This window comes from Piliocolobus tephrosceles, chromosome 7, assembly GCF_002776525.5.
Source record: "Piliocolobus tephrosceles isolate RC106 chromosome 7, ASM277652v3, whole genome shotgun sequence".
NCBI lineage: Eukaryota > Metazoa > Chordata > Mammalia > Primates > Cercopithecidae > Piliocolobus > Piliocolobus tephrosceles.
Window position 1 is genome coordinate 73,020,678 of NC_045440.1, and position 24,847 is coordinate 73,045,524.

A 24,847-nucleotide genomic window follows, 5' to 3' on the forward strand; every position below is an offset into this window, starting at 1 on the left:
ACCATAAAGAATATATTCTATCATCACCATTTTAGAGAGGAGGACACATGCCCAGAGTCACTCGACCAATAGAATTAGAGTCAATATGAAGGCACAAGTTGCTTCTTGCAAAACACAAGCCTTTCAAGTGTCCATGCTAATCATAGTTAACAATCATTAAAACAACAGCCCAGATTGAAGCGGTGGGAACAAAAAGGCAGAAAAGTGGTGTTTAATGCTTCTTCCACCACTGAGAGGCAAGTCATCCAACTTCTCCAGGACACAGTATCAACAGAAAAAGGACACTAAACCACTTTTCTGAGGCAGACTGAGCCAGTTTTCTTGCAGTATCTTTCAGGTCTACAGTATTTATTATTTTCACTGATTTCTCTGATTTGCCTATATGTATTTGTTGAGCATCTGTTATGTGCAAGGAACAGTGCTAGAAGCCCCACAAGATGAAAAAAAATGAAATAGGATGTAATTCTTTGCCTCCTTTGAGACTACTGGTGATAGTGACCCATTAAGCTCGGAGAGTCTACCCTCTAGTTGGGGGAGGACGTGGCAAGTCACAGTCACCATTAACAGGCTGCAGTAGCAGAGGAGAAGTACAGTCTGTGCCAGTTCAGAGGAGGTAGGAAGCATAATGAGTGGGGAGCATTAGGAAAAGACTTCAAGGTGGAGATGCCATTTAAACTGAGCTTTAGGAGTTAGAGAGGGGAAATTCTGGTTGGAAGAGAATAGAGTTGGAGGTAGGGAGTTGGGAAAACATAGTGTCTTCATGAAACAATGGTCTTCCAATTTGGATGAAATGAATACTGGAAGATAAAGCTAATTTGGATTGAGAAGGTAGGTTAAGAAGATTAGGTTACTTATGAAGAAAAAGAAAACGTTCAAGCTTTTTAGCATGGGTGTGAAGGCTTAGGGCTTCACTTTAGGAAGATTAACTCAATTTAGTATGTTGAGTCCTTTTGAGTCTAGGAGCCTGAGAGAATCCTGGTACCATTGATGGAAAACAGGAAGTCCAGAGGAGTTGGTTTGTTTCTCTTACCACCAAATTCAAGTTTCTACGTAATTAATTTGAAGAACTGCAGAAATGTTGGACTGGATTTTAGGAGAAGGAGCAGAAGTGAGGAAACAGAGGAAACAGAGTCAGGTACAGACCTCAGGGATGTATACATGGAGTTAGTTGGCAGGAAATAGAAGCCAGTCGGGAAAGAAAGAAGCAATCAGTGGAAACAGTGGAAAAGCAGTTCTGTGTTTGCTAAAGGAGAAAGAACTGAGAAAATCAATGAAGACCATTAAATTATAAGCTTCTTGAGAGTACAGGTTGATGAGATTGTTGTAAGACAATCCGTTTATTTAAATATTTCCCACGACAGGCATGGTACAGTGTTTCTCACATTCTTAGCACTCAGTGAATTTTGACTGATATCCATATTGTGCAATGCCACACAAGGTTTGAGAAGAGTGAAGACTGAAAAGACCATTTGTCTTTATGATCAAGAGATCTTTGGTTATTGTTCCTGTATTGTGATTTTTCCAGCCTTTCTGTTTTAAGAAATATAAAGAACACAGATATTATTCATATCAAAGATTAAGGCATATACAACATTCCCTCTAGGCTGTGTGTTGTGTTGGACCATGAATGTAAAAGTGTCTGGTTTTGTAATAGTACATATTGTCCCTTAGCACTCTGCTGGTTTGTATGAATATCAGTATGTTTGAGAATGTGTGCAGGAAGGTGGAAGTAACCAAGCTGTCCAACTCTAGAAAGGTCCATTGTGGTGGGTGCCCACAATGAAATAGTAAGCCACATCAAAAGCCCTGTACTAGATGGAATACAGTAACACAATTGTATCTTGTAAACATCATGTCCAGAGAAAAGGAGTAAGAAACAGAAATGAGTAAAAAAAATAATAAGAAATAAGTGAGATGAGAAATAAGAATCAAAAAACAGAAATAAAAGCTATAGCATAATAACATCTGTGTGAATAACAACAGATTCAAAACAACACTGTACAGCATAACACAAGGACACGTACTTAGCCACAGACATATCCATTAGAGTGAATGTCTCCTGGGGGTAGTGAGTGAATAAACATCCAAATCAGGATGATGGAGAAAATCAGACAAAACAAGAGAAGGACTTTGAAAAGATTAATGATGAGGTATTAATTAATTCATGATTTGAGTAGACATCAAAAGAAAAAAAGGGAATATGTGATGGAGGCGTGTTTTTTCAAATCTCAAACAAAGGTTCATACAATAATGACAGGGATACTATATAGGTTTTACATTTATTATGCTCATTGGCAAACAAAAACAGAAACAACATATATTATCTACAGTAAAATTCGTGCATATCATAAGGCCTATTAATTTTTGCTTCAACTATATGGCTCAAAGTGACATCAGGTGTGTTGGGGACAGCAAGAAGGGTAGGGCTATTCATCACAGTAGGAACAGAATAGTGCACATGGTGCCACCCACAGGTTCTTTCAACATGAAGAAGCTTTCCAAGAAGCAGCTTAGGTTAGGTAGACCTCAACCTAATATTTACGACTATCATCTAAGGCATTATTAATACTTGTGACTATTTTCTAGGGCATCACATGTTATGCAATTAGCAAGCAGGAATTTAGTACTGACATTTGCATTCTAGCTTAATAGTTACATTTATTACTTCTTTTCATTAAAAATGTGTGTTCTAGCAAATTCATTCTCTATCCATTCAAATAATGAGATTATCTCTCATCAAAGTCAAGTCCAATTTGAACATATCTGCAAAGATATCCCCAATACATAGTGATTGGTAGAAAATATGAGTAGAGGATAAAAGATGGCTTACTTTTATATAGCATGCAGGAACCATGATTTCACACGTAGTGAAATCAGATTTCTGCTTCTTCCTCACTCTTTTTAAACTGAAAATTAGAACCAGCAAGTCATGCACCCCCCTATTAGAAGCCTCATTGAAGGTCTGAGGAGCTAAGGCTCAAGATGGTGTGTTTTTGCCTTGACTGCTCTCAACACAGTATTCCATCTGCTATTCCTTTGTTCCATCTGCTCTTTCTTAAACCTGTCTTGAAAAGAACAATGGTTGTCTTCATCCTCTGTCTCAGAGATGATCTCCATCTTCTGAATGATCAGTTTAATGAGCTCATGCTGTTTTTCCAGGAGAAAAGTAAGATCCTTCAGCCTAAAAGGACATACACATTTCATGAATTTATTTTCACTTATTCTTTTAGCCCTTCTGAATGTAGGAAGGCATAGGTTTTAACCTCGGTAGTCACAATCCTTCCAGGAAACACAATGTTTTTGAAGTTTAAATGATTTTTTCCCAAAGTTACACTGTTAGTTCATGGCTAGTTTATTTTTGTTCCCAGTTTACAGGTAAGAAACTGTTATAGAGAAAGGTTAAGCAGCTTGCCCAGTGTCACAGTTATTAAGTACCTGGTTGAATAGGGGTTTGAACTCAGGTACTAACTAACTGTAAAACCCTCATGCTTAACCACTGCCCACCACATAGTTACTCCAGGGATCTTCAAAAGCTTTCAGAGCTTTGCTTTATGAATTCAGATGAAGAATACAGTTTTTGATACTACCTCCAAGAGAAAGGAAATCAGCATTTTAATTTTTATTCACTTATTATTGGAAGCCAAACTGATTGATGAATAGTGGCAAATATGTTGTTGGTTCTAAAGAATATCTCATAACTCTCAATACACTAGCTACAGCTGTCAATAAAGCATGACAATTATAAAATAAATAAACACCAATATAAAATATAACCTTATATTGTGCATTATTATTTATGAGTTTTAAATTTCTCAAGTACAGATAGAAGGAAAAATACATACCGGTATTTCTGCTTTAATATTTCCATTTCTAAAGATGTATCAGCATTTGGTATTTCTTGTCTTATTTCTCCAGTGCAAAATAAAAAATAGAATATATGCTGCTGGATAAAAAAATAGTAGTTACTCAAATTGAATTCAGTTCAGGAACTTTTTCTTAAGCATGTGCCAAAATTCAACCACCACTGATACAAATATGCATAAGGCATAGCTATGCCCTCAAGGAATCCACAATCTGCCAAGAGAAAGAGATATGTGAAGAAAGAGCTGTGAAAGGAAGTCATACATATAGTCAGAGAGAAATAAAACATGTACAGAGAAAACAGAAGAGCAGTAAATTAGGGTAGAAAATTGTTTAGAAAGGGGCTTAGCTGAATTGTTCTGTACATTTTCATGAGAAATGCCCATCATGGAAGGTGGTATTCTATACGAGATTCATTGCTAATTTCTAAAACTGCACTGCACATTATCCCATACAACTCAACCAATCAACAAAGTTTCACCTGGAGAAATTTCTGAAATGTTATTTTAATACATTTCATTTTAATTTAATATCTTTTAAACCACAGTTGACTGGAGAGGGTCAAAGGGCAGATGTGAAACGATCAAGAATGAGGTAATTCTAGGCTTCCAGGCGAGAGAAAATGGTGACTTGCACAGGCCACCCAGGAAGTCAAATGGACCAGACTGAGGGGAGAAGGAGAGGGAGGGGACAGATCAAGGGTGACTCCTGGGTGGCTGGCTCACACAGGCTAATGAATGGTGCTGACATTGTTGCAAAGAGGAACCAGGACTTTTTCACTTCGTTTCCTGTAGGGGTATGTGAGGAGAGGGTGAAACGTGAAAGCATTGAAGTTTGGTTTTGAACCTGCTGAATGTGAGGCACCTTTAAAACATGCAAGTGGAGATGTCAAATAGGCAGCTGGGTGTAGGGGCCGGGAACTGAAGGGTGAGCTCTAGGATTGAGAAATCAGTTGCTGAGCATTCTGTTTCGGTAGTAATTGTAACCATGGACATGTGTAAAATCAGTTGGAGAGATATTGTGGGGTTAGAATAAAGCCTAGACTGATACTCAGGGCCACTTTATCACCTTATGACTACACAGGGGAAATTAACCTGAAAAGGACTCAGGAAGAACAGGTATAGAGATGAAGGGAGCCCAGGCATACTAAGGATTCGCACCCAGTTATTCTGGCTCTTCATATGGCCCTTCTTCCATTATAATGCAATGGTCTTGCTTAGTCTTTGATCGCTTAATTAGCTCATTTTCTATAGTGGACACTGTGTGTGTGTGTGCATGTGTGTTCATGTGTGTGTGTGTGATATGGTTAAGACTTTGTGTCCCCACCCAAATCTCATCTTGCATTATAATCTCCACAATCCCCACGTGTCAAGGGAGAGACTGGGTGGAGGTAATTGGATCATGGGGGTGGTTTCCCTCATGCTGTTCTCGTGATAGTGAGTGAGTTCTCACAAGATCTGGTGGTTTTATAATGGTCTGGTAGTTTCTCATGTGTTCATTCTCCTTCTTGCTGCCTGTGAAGAAGGTGCCTTGCTTCCCCTTTACCTTCCACCATGATTGCAAGTTTCCTGAGGCCTCCCCAGCCAAGCGGAACTGGGAGTCAATTAAACCTCTTTCTTTTATAAGCTACCCAGTCTTGGGCAGTTCCTTATAGCAGTGTGAAAACGGATTAATACATTGTGTGTATGTATGTATGTGTGTGTGTGTGTGTGTAAATGTGTGTTCATTATTGTGTATTCTAAACACTTGGCTGTATATACACACATATATATCTACACATAAATGTAAATGACATGTGACTGGGAAAAGCAAATAAAGTATACCTGTACTGTAAAAAAGACACTAAAAGGGTGTCTGGTCCCTGGCCCATCTGCTCTAACAGGGACAGCATGCATTTAACACAGATGCCATGGATGAGCCACCTGAAAGGGGAGAGCAAATATCACCCTCCTTTCACCCAGCTCTTTCACATCTTGGGTTAATCATATCCTTTTTTTTTAAAAGCACAACTTCTCTGCCCACAGGCAGAGAAGACTTAAAGTCTATAAAAGGGCCCCCTTAGGGTTAACACAATGAATGAATGTCAAACAGTGTCATGTTATTGATGTTATTTGTTACGTGTACTTACAAATAATATCCCACGACATCTGGGTTTGTTGGGATACACGATGATGGATTTCTGATCCACTTTGTGTAGAAACCAAAGTGGCAGCTTCTTCTCTAAGCTGGTATGAAGTTCCACCTAAAGTGCATTTTGGGTTTAATAACAGAATCACTAGTTAGTATCTGGAATTTTTATATGGCACAGAGGTGATCATTAATACAGCAAAATGAAAACTGATTTCTATGTCCTGACTTCTGTGCCACAGCTGGGCTGGCCAGGCTTCCTTATCCCCTAGCTCACAGTCACCTGCCCCTTCCTCTCACATCACCCACTGACAGGGCAGCAATCTGCCTTGGAGCAGGAAAAGAAAGAGAGGAAGAAGTTGCTTAAAAAAGGAATTCAATATTTAGTTACTTGCTCTTTATCGTTCAGGGATAGTCACCTGATGTTTTATTGTTCAATGCTGGAGATTTAAAGAAGAAAAGGGTAGTTCATACTTCTGGGGTGTTGCAATACTACAAAATGTGCACAACTGGACAGTGTAAATGTGTGTGTGCATGCACACGTGTGTGTGTACATATGTATACACACCTAGGGCAGGAGAGAAGGAGTGCTTAACTGCAGGAAGACAAACGTAAGCAGTAAAAGAATTAGAACTCTCATGCCTAAGAGTATGTCATGCATTTTTCATGTCTGTGCTATCAGGTGCAAAATGGTTTATCTATGATGAATTTTAAGTATAATTACTATTTTCAGGGATAGCAAATGAGATATTTCCCCACATTTAATTTTTTTCATTTATTTTTGCCAAATTTATCTCTGCTTTTTTATACCCCTTTGCATCTGGTAAATAGGTATGTTTACTGTAACTACTAGTGAGATTTTCTTTCTAACACCAAACACCTTCCAATATTAGCGATTTATAGCCATAAAGAGTGAAATGGTAAGAACTTCCCTGACACCACTGCTTAAAATTGTGGCTCCCCACTGTCCCCCACATGACTTTCCCCCATGTGGCTTCTTTGCTATTTTTACAGCACTTACCACCATTTAACATACTGTGCATTAGTTTCAGCTTCAAGAAAAGCTATGTTTTCTTGTATTTTATTAATACTACCAGTTAAATATTTTCACTGATTTTCTATAATAATTTCTAGGGTTCCTTTTTTTCCCCTTTGCTCTTTAGGGTGATACTACTTTCCCCTTCCCATACATACAGTTTTAGAGGTCACGTCTTATTACTTCACACTTGATTGAAAAAGATTTACTCAAGCTTGATGTTTGCCAACAGATAAAATACATAGTGTGTCTTAAGCTCTTCATTATCTACATAGGTCTCTCAAAGATGGTCCTGGGGGAGGCTGGCAAGCAAAGTCCCAGGTCCAGTGTGGGTCTGGCGGGACCCACTGAGCCTGGCTCCACTGGGCTCAGGGAGCATCTTTACCTCCTCTAACTTGTGGGTTTTCCATGCTGAAGGGTAAGATGCACTCTGTGGATTTCCCTTTCTAAATTGCAGCAGGGATATAAATGTTTATGGACTGTCTGCAGCTGCCAAAACTGTGGTGGAAAGTGGAGATACCAACATTTAAAAATACCCAAACAGTTTCAAGCTCCTCAAAATACTCATAACACCTGTCCCTAAGGAACTGAGAGTCCCAATAAAGAACACATCTCCCAGCATGCATTGTCCCAAGGCCTGTCTCCACTTCCCATGGAGATGATTCTCTGAAAGCACTAAATGGCCCTGTCGGAAATGTGTGCTACTTGTCTGGTTCTGCTCATGGTTCTGCTGTGGTCTCAGACATAGGTTTGAGCATAGGATGCAGAGAGTTTCTTAAGAAACCATTCAGGAGAAGTAGGAGAATGGCTTTCTGGTTTTCCAGTCGATGCTGTTTTTGATCCAAAACAAGGCATAGATAACATGGGGGTACTAGGATTTGTGCCATTTACTTTCAGAGAGCAGAGTAAACAATATAGGTTTGTGCTTTTCAGCTCAACCCCACCGACACTGCAATTGAGTGAGCTTCCCCAACTTTGCTTGTATTCTTGTTTTTATCTATTCCCCAAGATATTTTAAAGAGCTGTTAGGGCAGTTATGAGGTATTGCTGACATACCTGCCAAGAGGTTTATACATCTCCTCTCCATATCCATACACCTGAAGTCCTAAACACCATCTTTGCGACAGTAATAACCTGCCATTAGCTTTTCCTGCCTTCAATTTTTCCTCACTATGCCAAAATAATAACAGATCACTATAAACACCATTTTCATTGTGGAAGGCTGAGAATAACTCTTCGCTAACTTACAAAATAACTTGAAGTACTTCATCATTTAGTGCCCTTTACTAAGGTTTTTCTTTGCTGGTTTTGAATAAACCCCCCTATCATTTGGAGCAATCTAATCACCCACTAACATGAATGATCCTTCCAGGCAAGGGGGCCTTGGGCCAGTGCCTTGGCCATTTTCCCCAGTTCCGATGTGGCCCTTTGCTCTTGCTGGCCCCTCCTTTCAGGACGGTATCAATGTCCGGTTAAATCTCAACTACCTTTCAACACTGACTCATCTCACCCCTTCCATGGAGCATTCCCTTAATTATTTTTGCATTTTCTTTCTGTACCTGATAATCATTTCTGTTTGTTCTCTAAATGTTCCAATCACTCTGTATCTCTGTATAATATACAGCCATGTCATAGAGCATAGAATTTACAAATGGTTCTCAGTTGATTTTTGATATTTAATTCTATGAATGCCTAGCTGGTGTGCTAAGTAGAATAGTCAGGGATCACATCCCTCTGTTTCCTCTGGGCTCTCATAAGTTGTACTGGACTTTGTGTACACTATGTATTGAAACATTGTTTATCAATCAATAAATATTAGTGTATGGCTGAATGAATAACAGAGAAGAAAGAATTTGGACAAATAAAAGTGAAGAGGAGACAAGAGTGAATAGAAAGTTATATCATTACCTGACTTTTCCATCTCCTCTCTCAAACTGGCCAAAGTTTCTGAATGCATATAGTCAACTGGTCAACAAATATCCTTGAAGCATCAAAAATGGCCATTTGAATTTGAAATTTAAAGACAATCCAGTCAAGAGCATAAAAATAACTTTGTGTTGTATGACAGAAAGGTACCTCACAAGGTTCAATAGCCAAATACCTAGCCAGGAAACTTTGACACCAAATTTTACATCAAATTGTCTATAAAAATGAGAGAGATGTCACAAGAGAACAAAACCTCACGGATGCAGTTAAAACTTCAACATAAATCATGCCGTGGGGACCGTGTGATTCCCTGCATAAAATATAAGGAGCGCCTTTGAACAGTGGGGCTAGGATGCCAGTGATGCTCTTGATCCAGCAGCTAGCTACCTGGGTGGCCACATTTTAACATAACACAAATTTCTCAATTTCTCTGCTAAGATTGTTCTAGGACATTTTTTTTCATCATCTTTTATTAGAGCAGGTATACCAGATAACATGCAAACAGACACAGGATGTGACTCCTCAGGATTAAGAAAGCTTCCATGCTAAAGAACTGTGCTCTCAGAAAAGGAAGTAACGATAATGGTGTTAGTTTCAGTAAGTTTAAATAAACGTGATGCAGACAATACCTAACTTAGGATGGTCTGACTCATGATTTTTGACTTTATGGTGATGTGAAAGTGATGTATATTCAGTAGAATCTGTACTTCAAATTTTAAACTTTGATCTGTTCTGGGCGAGCAATGTGTGGTACTCTCCTAGGATGCCGGGCAGTGGCAGCGAGCCACAGAACCCAGTCAACCACATGATCAGGAGGGTAAACAGTCCAACTTTACAGTGTAAGTGCTATAAATTTACAACTGGCATATTCCTTTAAAATGCCCATTTTTGACTTGTAATATTTTTAACTTATTGTGTGTTTACCAGAAGATAACACTGCCATAAGTGGGGAAGCACTGCACTTACCTGCATAGCTATCCTCTTCAATGATGCGTGTTTCTGGACCTCAGCAATGTCACCAACTGCCAAACCAATCTGAAGTATGACACAAAATTTAATCACCACAGTTTAACGGCCCACTGAAAAATGCATGTAAGGTCTGTCTTAGTCCATTCACACTGCTGTAACAAAATAGTTTAGTCTGGGTAAAGTATAAATAGCATAAATCAATTGCTTACAGTTCTGCAGGCTGGGAAGTCCAAAATCAAGACTCGGCAGAACTGGTTTCTGGTGACAGCCCATTCCTCATAGGTGGCACCTTCTATGTGTTCTCATGTGGCAGCAGGACAAAGGAGCTAATAAGCTCCCTCATAGTTTTTTTTATAAGGGAACTAATTCCATTCATGAGGGCTCTCCCCTCATGGCCTACTCACCTCTGAAAGGCCCCACCTTCTAATGCCATTTTCTTGGTGATTAGGTTTCCATATATACATTTTGGGTGGGACATAAAAATTCAAACCATAGCAAGGTCTCTGTGGCTAAAGTGGGAGTGTGGGCATATGATCTACTAGTAGTAGCTGCAGAATACTTTAGTAATACACCTTGCAGAAAACTACAAGGACTATATACCTCTGCAACAGTGATGGCCACATTCGGAGGTTCAGTACTCTTAAGTGTTATGAAAACTTATGACACACGAATTAATCTGAAATTCATTTCATTTAAGATAATCTGTTATTTTTTGAAAGGACAGGGATGATGTGATATCACATGCAATTGGGTGTAGCCACACAACATGGTGGGAAACTCCAGGAGTTTAGTAACTAAGGTAGACAAGAGGGATTTAACAACATGGAAAAATATATTAAACTGAGAGAATGATACATTTTATATCTTACATATGTTCAGAAGGAAGACATATACTATAAGGGCAGGAGAGGCTCTGGTGAGAAACCAGAAATGTATGGCTAGATAGAATTAGGTGGGGGGAAGCTGTTAGCTCAGTTCTACTCAATCTGATGAATTCACTCATTTCACTCACTCATTTATTTTTCTGGTACTTAGTTCCTGCCTTTGCTGAGCAGCATCTTGCATGCTGCACCAGAAAGAAACGTCAGTGACTGCTCTTGAGGAGCTCAAAGTCCAGTAAACCCTATGAGATGAGGGATCTGTCAAGCTCACCATGTATGCCCAGTGCTTAGTATAGAGTAGGGCACATAATAGGTAAACAAAACAGTCACAGAATGAATGAAGAGAGGGAGAATATATTCGAGGGCTTGCAAACTAGCACTGAGAACTGGATATAGTCAGGAAATAGGTTTCACTGGGTAGGATAATATTGTTTTGGTTTTTAATTTGCAAGTTTTCAGATGGGTGTTCTCTCCAATTTACATTGGCGCCCATCAAAACCAACCATCTCTGCCAGGTGCAGCATCTCACATCTGCAATACCAGAAATTTGGGAGGCTAGTTGAGCCCAGGAGTTCCAGACCAGCCTGGGCAATATGGCGAAACCCCATCTCTACAAAAATTAGCTGGGTGTGGTGTTGAGCACCTGTATTCGCAGCTTCTAGGTAGGCTGAGGTGGAAGATCAGCTGAGACTGGGAAGTGGAGGCTACAGTGAGCCATGATCACGCCACTGTACTCCAGCCTGGGTCACAGAATGAGATCCTGTCTTTGAAAAAAAAAAAAAACAAAAAAACAAAAACTAACCCTAAAACTAACCATTTCATACCTGCTGCTTCACATATTTTAGATACTTGCCTGGGCTCTGAAGACATTTGAGCTTATAAGCCATAGAAGAGATCAATTATTAACTTTTAATGGTCATTAACATTTATCAAATGCTTATCATGTGCCAAGTACTGTTTTAAGTTCCTTGTATTAGCTCATTCATTCTTTGCAATAATCTAGGAAGTAGGTTTTATTATTATTATTTGTTTGTATCCTAAAAACTATGGTAACACAAGGAAAGAGCACCCAATAGAGTAAGGTAATTGGAGACGGGCGGGTGGTTAAGGAAGTCTGCCCTGAAGAAATGATACCTCAGCTGAGTTTTGAAATTTTAGAGCTAACCCATGGTGGGAGGATTTCCAGGCAAAAGGAAGAGCCTGTACAGAGTCTAGGCAGCATGAAGGAAAGTGTGGCACACTCAGGGAGTGTGCATTTCTGGGTAAGTCCTGGCAACAGTGAGGTGTTGGGAAAGATCTTGGGAAGATCCAGTTCACAGGGACCTTTGCCTGCTATGCTGATGGGTTTGGACTGGATTAAAGCTTTTGAAGAGGCATGGAAAAATATTTAAAAGAGCCACTGATGGGATTAGTTTTTCATTATCAGAGCATCACTATGGTGGCCATTTGTAGGAAGAATGAGACAAAGCAGTGAGGTAAGGTGGAGATGCTCTTGAGGCTGCTGGAGCAATTTGGATGAGGAACCATGACAGTCCAAGCCAAATGGAAGCAGACAGATGTGAAAGCCAAAGAATTATTGAAAGAACTGACGAAAAATGTGGGAGAGTGAAATAGAGACTATCTGCCAATGATCTGAGTAGGATGACTAGGAGATTCTACTGAGAGGCAGTAGAGATTCTGAAGGAAAAGATAACATTCGTTTTGGCTCTGTTGGTTTGATTTTCCTTCAGGATATCCAGGTAGAAATGCACAATGGATGCCGGATGTGTGGATCTTCAGAATGGGGCCAACCTGTACTACTGCTAAGCCCAATTCTCTTCTGGATAATTATCTTCCAAAACATAAACAATTATCAGAGAAGAATGTGGGCTTTATGTCATTCTCCATTATTCCTATTGCCATCCTTTGTTTTCCTAGGTCACCAAAATAAAACTCTGGAGTTGTATCAAATAAATGAATCAAAATACTTACTCATCTGCATATTTTTTTTCCTTTCCAGAAACACTGCCTAGTACGGTCTCTGATACATAGTCAGACTCAAAGAAAGTGTGTGGAATACGTACAGGTGTGCATAAATGGATAAAGGAAAAACAGGCACAACAATGCCAATAAAGACTCCCCATGGACCTGGAATGGGATGCACCTTTGCCTGCATCAGACAACATGCTCATGCCTTGAGCAGATTCTCTAGAGAATTCCATGTGGAAAGGCACTCTCATGTCTGCTGATACTGTCTAGGCTTTGACTGGGTTCAAGGTGGCATCTGAACATTGTAGATGTCCTCTGCATGAGAGACTTCCCCACTTGAATCTCTGGTCAATGGTAAATTCGAGCATAGAGACAATATATTCCATAAAGGTCTCTGCCTAACCTCTGATCCCCTTTCCAACTCCAAAACATCACACGCCTTCATCTTTATTGCTTTTCCCTGCTTCTTATTTCTTCATAGCATTTATCACTCCCATGACATCATGCAACACATTTATTTGTTTATTACCTAACTTCCTGACTGTTTGTAATCACACTGGGACTGAATATTGGTTTGCTTTCTTCATCACTGGTTCCCAGAACTTGTAACAGTTACTGGCATTTAGTAGATCCTTGATATTTGCCAAGTGCATGCATCTTTGCATGCCCTGAGCCTCTTGATATGCCTGATGCTTCCCAGGCACCAAATGAGTGTTGAATGAATAGATTTTGTAGTAGACCCTTCCTCATCTCCCCATTGGAGGGAGATTAAAGAAGGTAAAAAATAATTATCATTATAAAATGTTTCAAATGATCAACAAACAGAAAATACAAGAAAAAACTACTTACAAGTAAATTCATGAGGACAATTGGGACAAATATTGCGAAGGAAATAAGTTGTGCAAAGGACAGAACTGGATGTGCCAATTCATTTCTCAGATATGGTTCTAGGAAGGACTCTCGATAATTGATATCTCCTAGCATCATGCTGAAGGTCTGGATTATAGAAAGCAATGGAGAGCTGAAGGGATCCTGAAAACACATGGTGAGGAACAAATGAAATGCAAAGTTTCTACCATGAAAAAGTGTTTCCTGGAGGTAGAATGATAAAAATTATATTCAGAATACATTTTTAAAGTCATAGGTATATAGCTACTGAAATACAGTGATAAGATATTAGTAAACAGTGGTAAAGTCATCAAAAATATGTTATCTGCATAAATAATAAATCATCTGCATTATACATAAACTTTTTGACAATGGACAAAGTTACTTTAACACGACTATACATTTTCTCAGCAATAAAAGTCATTTGAAAGAGATAGCAGATAAAAACTAAAGTATTCGAATAATGTTATGCAATTAAGAATTTTCTAGACTATTTAGATTTAAGTATAAATATATATTTCCATAATTCACAGCGACAAAATCAACTACTGATGCAACTGTCTTACCTGTAAATTCAGGAGGATGTAAAAGCTGAGTCCAAAAGCCAGAAGAAGGAAGATAAATACAACTGTAGACCTCAATAAAGTTTTCAAAATTACCTCCAACATAACAATAAAAATTCCACAATTTTCAAATCTAGAAAAGTAAAAAAACACACAGACACACACATTTACTCACTTTTGTAGTCAAAGTGTATTCATTCAGTGACAATATTTATCATGTATTAAATCAGGTATTAGATTTCACAGATGAGATCCTTGAGGCCAGTTATTTTGAAAAAGAAAACATAAGAATTAATTGAATAATCATGTCTTCATTTTCAAGCTGTTAGTCACATTACTTTTGCTTTTAATTCTCATTATTAATGTTATCTGTTTTTTTGGATACAGGGTCTTGCTTTGTCAACCAAGCTGGAGTGCAGTGGTGCAATCATTGCTCACTGCAGCCTTGACTTCCCGGGCTCAGGTGATCCTCCTGCCTCAGCTTCCCGAGTAGCTGGGACCACAGGCATACCTCACCCCCAGGCTGGTCACGAACTGCTGGGCTCAAGCGGCAGCCTTCCTTGGCTTCCCAAAGGGCTAGGATTATAGGCGTGAGTCACTGTGCCCAGCCTTAATGTTACCTTAAATCATTTTACCACTTGACGACTGGACATTACTTCGACTGAAGTAGGAGAGAAAAATAATAGCTTCTCAATATCAAAGAAAATGCTACCAAATGCTTAATAAAGAAATTAGAGAGATAAATTGTGTACTGCATCATGCAGAGATTGAGTTCGTGAACCAGAAGGCACCTAATGCAGGGGACACACCACATGATTTGCATTTTATCCTCTTCATCTTCTTCGGTTTTCTTTTCTACCCCCTGCATCCTATATTGTGAAATGTTTGGATAGATAATTGGTGTGTCATCTGGCCTCTAACTTGTACTTTGCCTTTGACAAAGATGACTTTTAAATAAGGAACTTACAAGATTCTAACGTTGAAAGGGACTTCAGCTAAATTCACAGAGACATATAATGACTCACTAAAGCCACTAATAATGACAGAGCCAAGGGTGCGACAGTGCCTGAACCTGTCTTAAATCCTATTTCTGGGCCACTGCCTTTCTCACCATACCATGTGCTCTCCAAGGGGCGGCACTCAACTCTCTATCACTGTGCTCATGACACAGTAATGCAGAAGATATGGTGGAAAAGACATGTTCCCTGGAGTCAGAAAGACTTTGGTTAAATACCTGTATCTTGACTGACTCGCTGAGATCTTCAGCAAGTTACTGAACTCAGTGCTTCAGCTTCTTCTTTTAGAGAATGCAAATAATAACATTGGCCTCATTATTGGAAAGATTATGTGAAATAACATGAAACTCAACATTACCAACTGTCAGAGGCCTGGGAAATCTAGAATTAGATTCTTTGGGCTTATTTTTTCTTGTATACCACTTTGATTCCCCATACTATCTATCAGTTCATTTTGAGTGTTTTAATTCAAAGTAAATGCTTACAAAATAATATCAGGTAAAACAAGAATAGTCAATACTTTTCCCATTTACTCCCGCTATTTAATCTAGATTTGTCTAGACCAGTGTTCTTGACCAGGGCTTATTTGGCACACAGGGAACATCTGGCATCGTCTGCATTCATTTTTGGTTGTCACAAATGGAGTAAGGTGGATGCTACTGGTATCTAGTAGGCAGAAGCAAGGAGCCAGGAATGCTGCTAAGCATTTTACAATATACAAGACAGTCCCCCTCCACAGATAAAAAAAAAAAAAGAAAAGAAGGAGAAGGAGAAGGAGAAGGAGAAGGAGAAGAAGAAAGAATTATCTGGCCACAAAGTTCAATAGTGCTGAGTTTGAGAAACCCTGATCTTCATTCTGAACTCTGGAACCATGCTCCAGCCTTTCCTTAACAGGGTATAAAAAAAAATTCTTCATATTTTGAAACAACTGGAAAAGGAATAAGTCAGTTTTAAATTTACACCAGGTACAGTAGTTTTTCTTTTGATATTAAAAATGCTTAAAGGATGTGGAAATCATTCAAGCTTGTTTTACCTTTGCAGATACAATAAGAAATTCATCCAATAGAGGTAAACAGCAATTGCTCCACATTGCCACTGCAGATGAGCTGGTATTTCAACGAACAAGGGCAGCACAAAGATGATGCCCGTCGTGTAGATAATCCATTCCAAAACATTGCTCATATCCATAAAATAATTCATTTTCTGGGATAGAAAATAATAAAAAATTACCACATATAGAGACCTAGCATCTATAGGTGGTTATATACATGCACCCAGTAATAGAATTTTTCCAGCTTTGCAGCCAGCTGGGGAGAAGTTTAGGACCAAGGAGTAACCTCATGCCATCCTGGATTGACTTCAGTGCCCCCAGGGTATGAATCAGTGTTGGAGACGGCCCAGAGTCCTCCGTTAACCTGGTGTTATGGGAGTCTGACGCCTAAGGAAATCTTACAAATTGCTGGGCTTTCCCTGTGGAGTCCACTCCATCTTAAGGAAACTTCTTGGGGACTGCAAGTTGGTTTAGTAATTCCTGGGCCTTTCTACCCATATAAGAACATGAATGTGGAGCTCTCTTTATGAACTAAAGTTATTTCTAAAAAGGTTTGGGACATGCACCAAAACTTAATTAGGAAATAAAAACAAATAATAATGGTATTTTCAAACTTTTTATGTATTGGGCATTAGATTTCCAACAGAGTAGATCATTTAAATATCAATAAGAAAATGTGGAGATCAAATCTGACAGAAAATTCATGTAACTTTATAGCTCAATTTAAACTATAATCTGTAATTTTCATTTCTGGAAAATGAAAATGACGGCAAGAAAAATTAAATAATGTGCCTTAAATTGTTTAAGGTAAAATGCAACATTACAGTCTATCAGAATTGTGACAAATTTCTTAAAGTATCTATATGAAAGTACTTGCAATGTATAATGTTTTAAAAATGCAAAGCAATATTATCAAATTTATAAATGCAAACATCTGTGCTTACATGATGCAACAAAGAAAATTTTCACAGAAAGTGAGGTGTTGTATGAAAGACAGAAGATTTATAAAAATGCTATTCATTAAAATATACAAAAAAATTGTAAAGACTTTCCAACCTCCATACTGAGAAAAGAAGGATCTATGCCATTTATCAACCAAAGGTAGGACCTGCAGACAATTTATACACTTGGTTCTGATCCGAACTTGGCTCACTCATTTAAAAAGTAGAATATAAAGTAAAAATTTTGCTGTAAAAAGTTCCAAAATTGTATTAAAACCTGGAATTTTATTTAATCAAAAAAAGCATTTCTGTTAGAAAAGGAATTCAAAGACTCATTTGAAATGGAGTCGGGCCAGATAACTTCTTCATAAACATTTACATTTAAAATTATCAAGTTCAAAATTTAACCATTATGTTAGCAAGATCTTTAAAACTATGTAAGAGAAAAGAAAGTTAACTCATAAAGACCATTTGTAGTTAGAGAGATCCTTAAGGACCAGTAAAAGTGGAACATCTCTTTCATAGATATATCAGGTAGGCAGTGACCTTACCTAAAATCATTTGATTTCTACCTTTTGAAACATTTATGCTTGGTGTTTCGAATCTGTATGTTAGTCAAGCTATGTAATTTTATTATGACATAATATTATCTCCAGTAATAGCTTATCAATTAACTTATGTCCTGCATATTCAAATATGTGCAACTTTAGAGATACAAAATGTATTACATACCTGTTGGAAAATTTGCCCCGCTTCTTTGCAATACCCAAATATACTTGATAAAAACACTAAAATCATACAAGTTTTTATTAGATATGAATTCTAAAACAAAAAAGGATAAGACAGTTATGAGAGATATAAAACACTTTAACATTTCCATAATTTTCACTATTAAATTTATTTTTTCTTTTTTTTGCTTAATTTCTATATACTGTCCACTTTGAGTTGAACAGAAAATTTAACTGACACCAATAGTCATATCATTTACTAGAGATGAACACATCCTCATTTCAGAATGTCCTTATTAAGTGAAGTTCAAAAACTGATAATTGAATTAAAAAAGAATATGAATCTGTAGGCCAATATAAAATTGTTTATTGTCACAAAATACATACAACAAAATTTACCATTCTAAAAGTGTTACGTTTTACGTGTACATTTTAAAATACGTAATTCAGCAGATTAAGTATATTCACAGTGTAATACCACCATCACTATTATCTAGTTCTGTAACTTTTTCATCATCTTGGATGAAAACTACATATTCATAAAGCATCTCTCCCCATTTCCCATGTCCCACAGTCCCTGGCAACTATAAATCTGCTTTCTTGTACACCTATTTTAAAGTTTTACACTTCACTATTTAAGGTAGCATCTAACACACGTCAGTTCCTTTTAAATTAGTTTATAAACTCATTCATTGACCTGTTTGTTTATATTCCCTCTCCTTCCACAAAGGATTTTAGGAGAAATTAGTACTGTATACAAATTCTTACAGGCTATTTATAATGAAGTCCTGATATGTCACATTTATTATTGGTTTAGTAGTCTTAAGAAAAAATACATTGTTTATAATCTTTTATTTGAGAAAGTTAAAATTTGGAATTACCGTGGTATCTAGTATTTCTGAGTGATCACTAGTTTCATTGATGATTCCGGTTGAGTTGAAAGCCATTCCTGGTTTTATATTGACAACGAGAATGGTCATAGGTATGAGACCAAGACAGTAAGATCCTAAATTCATCATATGAGCTCTAAATCCATAAGCCAACCTACAAAAATATAAGCAAACCAGAATTGAGTCATTTCAAACAAAAATATTTACTTAAGATACTTCGGGAAAAAGTGGTTATAATCTCTTTAAGAAAACTTGTTGGTAAATTCACTGAAGCTTAGAATCAAGTAAATCTTCTACTTCCCCTTTTTCATTTTCAGAGAAGGACTCTCAAATTCTAAGCAAATTATGACTTAACAAATTAATGAAAGAGCCGGGATGTTAACCCATATAATCTGTCAGCAATATGAGTGCTCTTCCTAGAACACACCTCTTTCTTCATTGTCAACTAAATTTCAGGGTCCAGGATATTTCTTCATGTTCTATATAATGATCCTTTCCATGCCCCAAATATTTCATTTAATGTTAAAAATAAATTTTAGTCTCTAAAGAGTTTCTTCATGTCTTATATAATAATTCCCTCCCACTCCAAATATTTTATTTAATGATAAACAATGCCAGCATTTTTTAACCTTAACTTCTTTTTATTTGGTCTTTTTCACTTTATTTTATTATTATCATACTTTAAGTTCTAGGGCATTTGCCTTACTTATTTCTTCAAAGTAAAAACATTAACATAACAAAAACCAAAACATTAAAATACCATTACAATATAATTGTTTTGAAGACTTTGTAATAGATCCAATAGGCAGAGCATTAAACAAGAAATACTATTAAATACCCACCATTTCATGAGTAAATATTCTTTACACACAGGATGATTGAGAAGCTCTATGCGGTTATTTTGTACCATTGCCTGAGAAATAAAAAAAATGTATAATAAAAACACAATCATAATCAACTCCTGAGTATAAACTAATCTTTTTATCGTCTGGTTTTATAACTGTGTTTTGACATTGTAAAAGTAACACCTATTTTAGAACATTTAAAAAAATAAAAATTAGATCAAGATTTTAAAAAACACAAATTAGAACCATTTTGTACAGGTAAAATTGTTTGATTCGGTCTGATTCTTTAGTTCTCTGACTACTTGACCTAGCATAAGCTTTTTAATCTTATATAGGATTATAACAGGAAAGGACATTAAAGATAAATTAGCAAGTTACACCCTCATTCTGTCCTTGAAGAAATTCAGGCTTATATTTCTAGAAGGATTTTATGCAGTAGAATATACATACATAGTTGTTAAATTAATCTAGATCATAAGTTTTCATTAAAGTTATTTGTGACTACATGTATTTATTGAAAAATTAGTTTTTAACTATTCAAGAAATACATAAATAGAGGTACTGATGCCAACAAGGTAGCAAAATAGGAAGTCCCAGGCCCGCCTTCCTCCATAGAGATATGAAATTAAAAACAATACACAGACCATTTTCTTTGTGAGCAATCCAGAACTTAGTTAAGGTGTTTCTGTACCCAAGGTGAGCATGTAGCCAAAAATAACCATATCAAAGACAGTAGGAAAATGCATGGCCTTTACTTGCCACAGCTTCTCCCTCTAGCAAAGCACAGTGCCATTGAGAGAAAACTCCCAACTCCTGCCTTCTCCCTGGAAAGAGAAAGAAAAGGGTGGAACATATCCACTGACTTCTGACTTCTGACTTCTAAGGGGCTGACCAAGAGAATGATTTTTATCTTGCCTGAATCTAAGCTCTGACACAAATGGGTGCCAGCAGGTGATCACTGATAACGAAGTAGATCACTGGGTCTTAGTCTAGCACCAGAGAAGATACAGTGTCAACAGACAGATCGTAGGCAGTGTCCCAGTATCATGACTTGCTACAGCACCAGAGATACAGGGAAAAAGAGACAAAAAGTCTACCACATACTGAAAACAATTAGCAAAATGGCAATAGTAAGTCCTTTCCTGTCAATAAGTATTTTAAAGGTAAACTGGTTAAACTCTCCTACTAAAATACAAAGGTTGATTGAATGGATAAAACACAGGATTCAACTATATGCTGTCTGCAAGAGACTCACTTTAGATGTAAGAACACAGGCTGTAAGTGAACGGATGGAAAAATATATTCCATGCAAATGAGAACCTGATGTGAAAAGAAACAGCCATATTTACATCAGACAAAATAGACTTTAAGACAAAAACTGTGACAAGAAACAAAGAAGGACAATATATAATGATAACAAGGTCAACTCACCAGGAAGATACAACAATCATAAATATATACAAACCTCACATTAGAGCTCCCCAAAATATGGAAGAAACTTAGATAGAACTGAAGGGAGAAATAAACAGCAACACAGTAATAGTAGGAGACTTCACTATCTGACTTTCGGTTATGGATAGAACAACCGGACAGAAGTTCAATAAGGAAACAGAAGACTTGAACTTGAAAGAAATATTAAAACATTTCAAAAGATTGAAATCATATAAAATATCTTCCTCACTACAGTGGAATAAAACTAGAAATCAAAAGTAGAAGGAAAATAGGAAAATAAAAAAAATATGGAAGCTTAACAACTCCCTCTTAAACAGCAAATAGGTCAAAGAAAAAATAAAAGAGAAATTTAAAGTATATCTGGAGACAAATGAAATGAAAACATAATATATCAAAATGTATGGAGTATAGCTAAAGCAATACTAAAAGGCAAGTTTATAATGGTAAACACTTATGTTATAAGACAAGAAAGATCTCAAATCCATAATTTAACTTAAAACTCAAGGAAATAAAGGAAGTACAAACTAAACCTAAGATTAGCAAAATGAAGAAAATAATAATGATTAGAGCAGAGATAAATGAAAGAGAGAATAGAAAACAATAGAAAAAAAATCAATGAAACCAAGAGTTGGTTTTTTGAAAAGATAAGCAAAATTTAAAAATTTTTACTAGACTAATTATGGAAAAAGGAGAGATGATTTATTGGCTATGACACCAACAGAACAGGCAACTAAAGCAAAAACAGACCAACAGGACTATATGAGGTTAAAAATGTCTTCAAGTCAAAGGAAGCAATGACCTAAGTGAAAAGGCAACCTATGGAATGGGAGCAAATATTTGTAAATCATATATCTTATAAGGAGTTAATATCCAGAATATTTGAGGAACTCCTACAACTCAACAAGACAATAAATAACTCAATTGACAAATGGGTCAAGGCTGTGAATAGGTATTTCTCCAAAGAAGATACATGAATAGTCAATAAGCATTATTGCTTATGACTATTGAATGAGAAGATGCTCAACATCATTCATTATTAGGGAAATACAGTTTAGAACCACAATGAGATACCACTTCACATCTGTTAGTTGGCCACTATCAAAATAACAAAAAATAACAAGTATTGGTGAGCATGCTGAGAAACTGGAATCCTTGTGCACTATTGGTCGGAATGTAAAAGGGGACAGCCATTATGGAAAACAGTGTTGGGGTTCCTCAAGAAATTAAAAATAGAATCACCACAGGATCTAGCAAGTCTACTTCTAAATGTGTATATGAAGAGTTTAAAGCAGGATCTCAAAGAGATATTTGTATACTCATGTTTGCTGTAGCATTATTCACAATAGCCAAAAAGGAAAAGCAACCCAGTATCTTCAACAGACAAACAGATAAGGAAAATATGGTACATACATGCAATAGAATATCATTCAGCCTTAAAAAGAAGGAAGTCTTGTCACATGCTTAACATGGATGAACCTTGAGGAGATTATAGTAATTGAAATAAGCCAGTCACAAAAGTACAAATGCTGTAGGATTCCACTTTATATGAAGTATCTAAGGTGAAGAAAAATCATAGGCACAAAAAGTAGAAGGGTGGTTGCCAAAGGCTGGGGGAAAGATGATGGAAGTTGCTGTTTAGTAAGTACAGAGTTACAGTTTTACAACATGAAAGATTTTAGGTATCTCTTGAGTAACAATGTGAAAATACTTAACACTACTGAACTATACATTTTAAAAGAGTTAAGACAGTAAATTTAACTTTATGCTTTTTACTACAAGTAAACAAGAAAAGAAATACCCAAAAAATTATCTTTTAAAATATTGGAACATTGGGATAAGGCCATAGCTCTCACCACACCTAAGCCTCAATTCTGGGCAGGACTCCATTTCCCCAGTAGTATCACCATCGCTAACTTGTACATCCTTCCAAATCCTTTTCTGTATTTCTACACAGAAACACCCATGTTCAAAAACTCAGAGGTAGTTATAGAAAAAAAGGATAATTATTTTGTATTTATGTTTTTACTCAAATTATGTCTTCAATTTGCTTATTTATATCAACACAGCCTAGAAACATATCAATGTTATATAAAGATTCATCAAGAACATTGTTTTTAAATACTGCTTAATATTTCATTATTTGGATATAGTAGTTTATTGAGACCTTCCCTTATTTATAAATATTATTGTTTGACATTTTATAATTAAAAATGATGCAGCCAGAATTGGTCTTCTTAGCCCTTGGGCAAGTTTTTTATTTTAATTTGATGAGTTATATATTTCATTTCTAGAAAATTCTCAGACATCCTTTCAATTTTCTCCCTTTCTATCTCTTTTTAAAAATGTTCATCTTTCTGATAGAAGTTGGAATTTCTATTTTTAGCTTCCTTGTATTAACTTTGATTTGACTGTACTTTCCAAAATTATTCTACCAAACAACTTCTAGGTTTTTGCACTAAACACCCACTTACATTTTGAAAAACCTATACTATAATTTTCATCAGCACTGTGTTAGATTTTTTCAATCTTAGTGTTCATAAAAATCTTTTCAGAAGCTTATTTAAAATTTTGATTATTAGGTCTACCTTCAAGCATTCTGGGTTAGTAGGTCTAAGATGGGCCTTAGGAACCTTCATTTTAACAAAAACCACAATAATTCTGATTCAAGCAGCCAGAGATTCCAGTTTAAAAACTACTACTGTGACACCAACAATGGAATATTTCCAGGTTCACCATTTTTCTTTTCTATTTATTTTTACCCTAACCATTTGAAAAGTAATTGAGATATATTTATATACAATATTCTTGGGGAATAAAGGAACCCCTTGCAAATATTCATTACCAATTGGATGCCCAATGGAGCCCATAAAGCTATATCTCTAGCTATTCTTGGGGAAAAAAAAAAAAAACCTGGCAGGATCTTAACTATTGTTTTTGAGACCTCATCTAAACTTCCACGTAGATTTGACTTTTTATCCATTTAAAATTAATGGTTTATTCAAGCTAAAATAAAAAATATGGAAAAATATTTGTGAGAGTAATTCAAAATTTTACTATTAATATTTTTAAAACACCATACTAGAAACACACACAGATACTTGTTTTCAATGTGCTTTCATTAAAACAATCCTCTTATGTTTCTGAAATCTTGTAACTCTGCTTTTAAACTAATAACAAATAAAACAAACCTACCCTTTGAGGCATGCAAGTACATTGTAAGTTTAAATATCACCCAAATAAAGTGTAAATAAGACTTAAAGTATCCAATGTATTGGTAGCTATGCTAATGGATTTTCCATAGTAGCTCTACTCTTGCATGCACCATTAATGAAAATAGCCTCTCACTGGCTCCAGTTTGTCTTAATCTCAGTATCTGATTTCTTATGTTCTCTATTTGGTCCATCTAGACTTTCAAATTTTCTGTGCACGGTAATTTCCCATCAGGTCAGTTACCTTCCTGAAGAGCCCCACTCAGCTCACTTATAACTAAAGTAAGGTTTCCTAAGCTATTTAGGCATTGTAGAATCCGATGCTGGTTCGATACCTAGTATATTGCATTTATCTAAGTGAACCTATTTTATTTAAATTACACTTTGCCCATTGTTATATATTGTCTATTTCTTTTTAGATGCTATATAGATCTTATTTCTTCCTATTCTTATTCTGATAATGGAGACAAAAATAGATACATTTTTTTCTGATAGA

The 24,847-nt window shown here is 36.5% G+C and overlaps 1 protein-coding gene and 1 long non-coding RNA gene across 2 annotated transcripts in view; one reads left to right on the top strand and one right to left on the bottom strand.

The window, feature by feature from the left end:
- Positions 1-24,847, top strand: part of LOC111520945 — a 214,493-nt gene that overhangs the window by 179,688 nt on the left and 9,958 nt on the right. The window lies entirely within an intron of this gene.
- The window catches only part of TRPA1 (transient receptor potential cation channel subfamily A member 1), a 54,126-nt gene continuing 30,600 nt past the window's right edge, over positions 1,322-24,847 (bottom strand). The window contains exons 18-27 of the mRNA XM_023184046.3: positions 19,688-19,758; positions 18,837-18,999; positions 17,960-18,049; positions 16,269-16,438; positions 14,223-14,352; positions 13,618-13,800; positions 9,917-9,985; positions 5,990-6,103; positions 3,843-3,940; positions 1,322-3,181 (exon numbers count right to left, since the gene is read on the bottom strand). Coding sequence (XP_023039814.2) covers positions 2,971-3,181; positions 3,843-3,940; positions 5,990-6,103; positions 9,917-9,985; positions 13,618-13,800; positions 14,223-14,352; positions 16,269-16,438; positions 17,960-18,049; positions 18,837-18,999; positions 19,688-19,758 — 1,299 coding nt within the window. The 3' untranslated portion in view covers positions 1,322-2,970. The remainder of the gene's footprint in view (positions 3,182-3,842; positions 3,941-5,989; positions 6,104-9,916; positions 9,986-13,617; positions 13,801-14,222; positions 14,353-16,268; positions 16,439-17,959; positions 18,050-18,836; positions 19,000-19,687; positions 19,759-24,847) is intronic.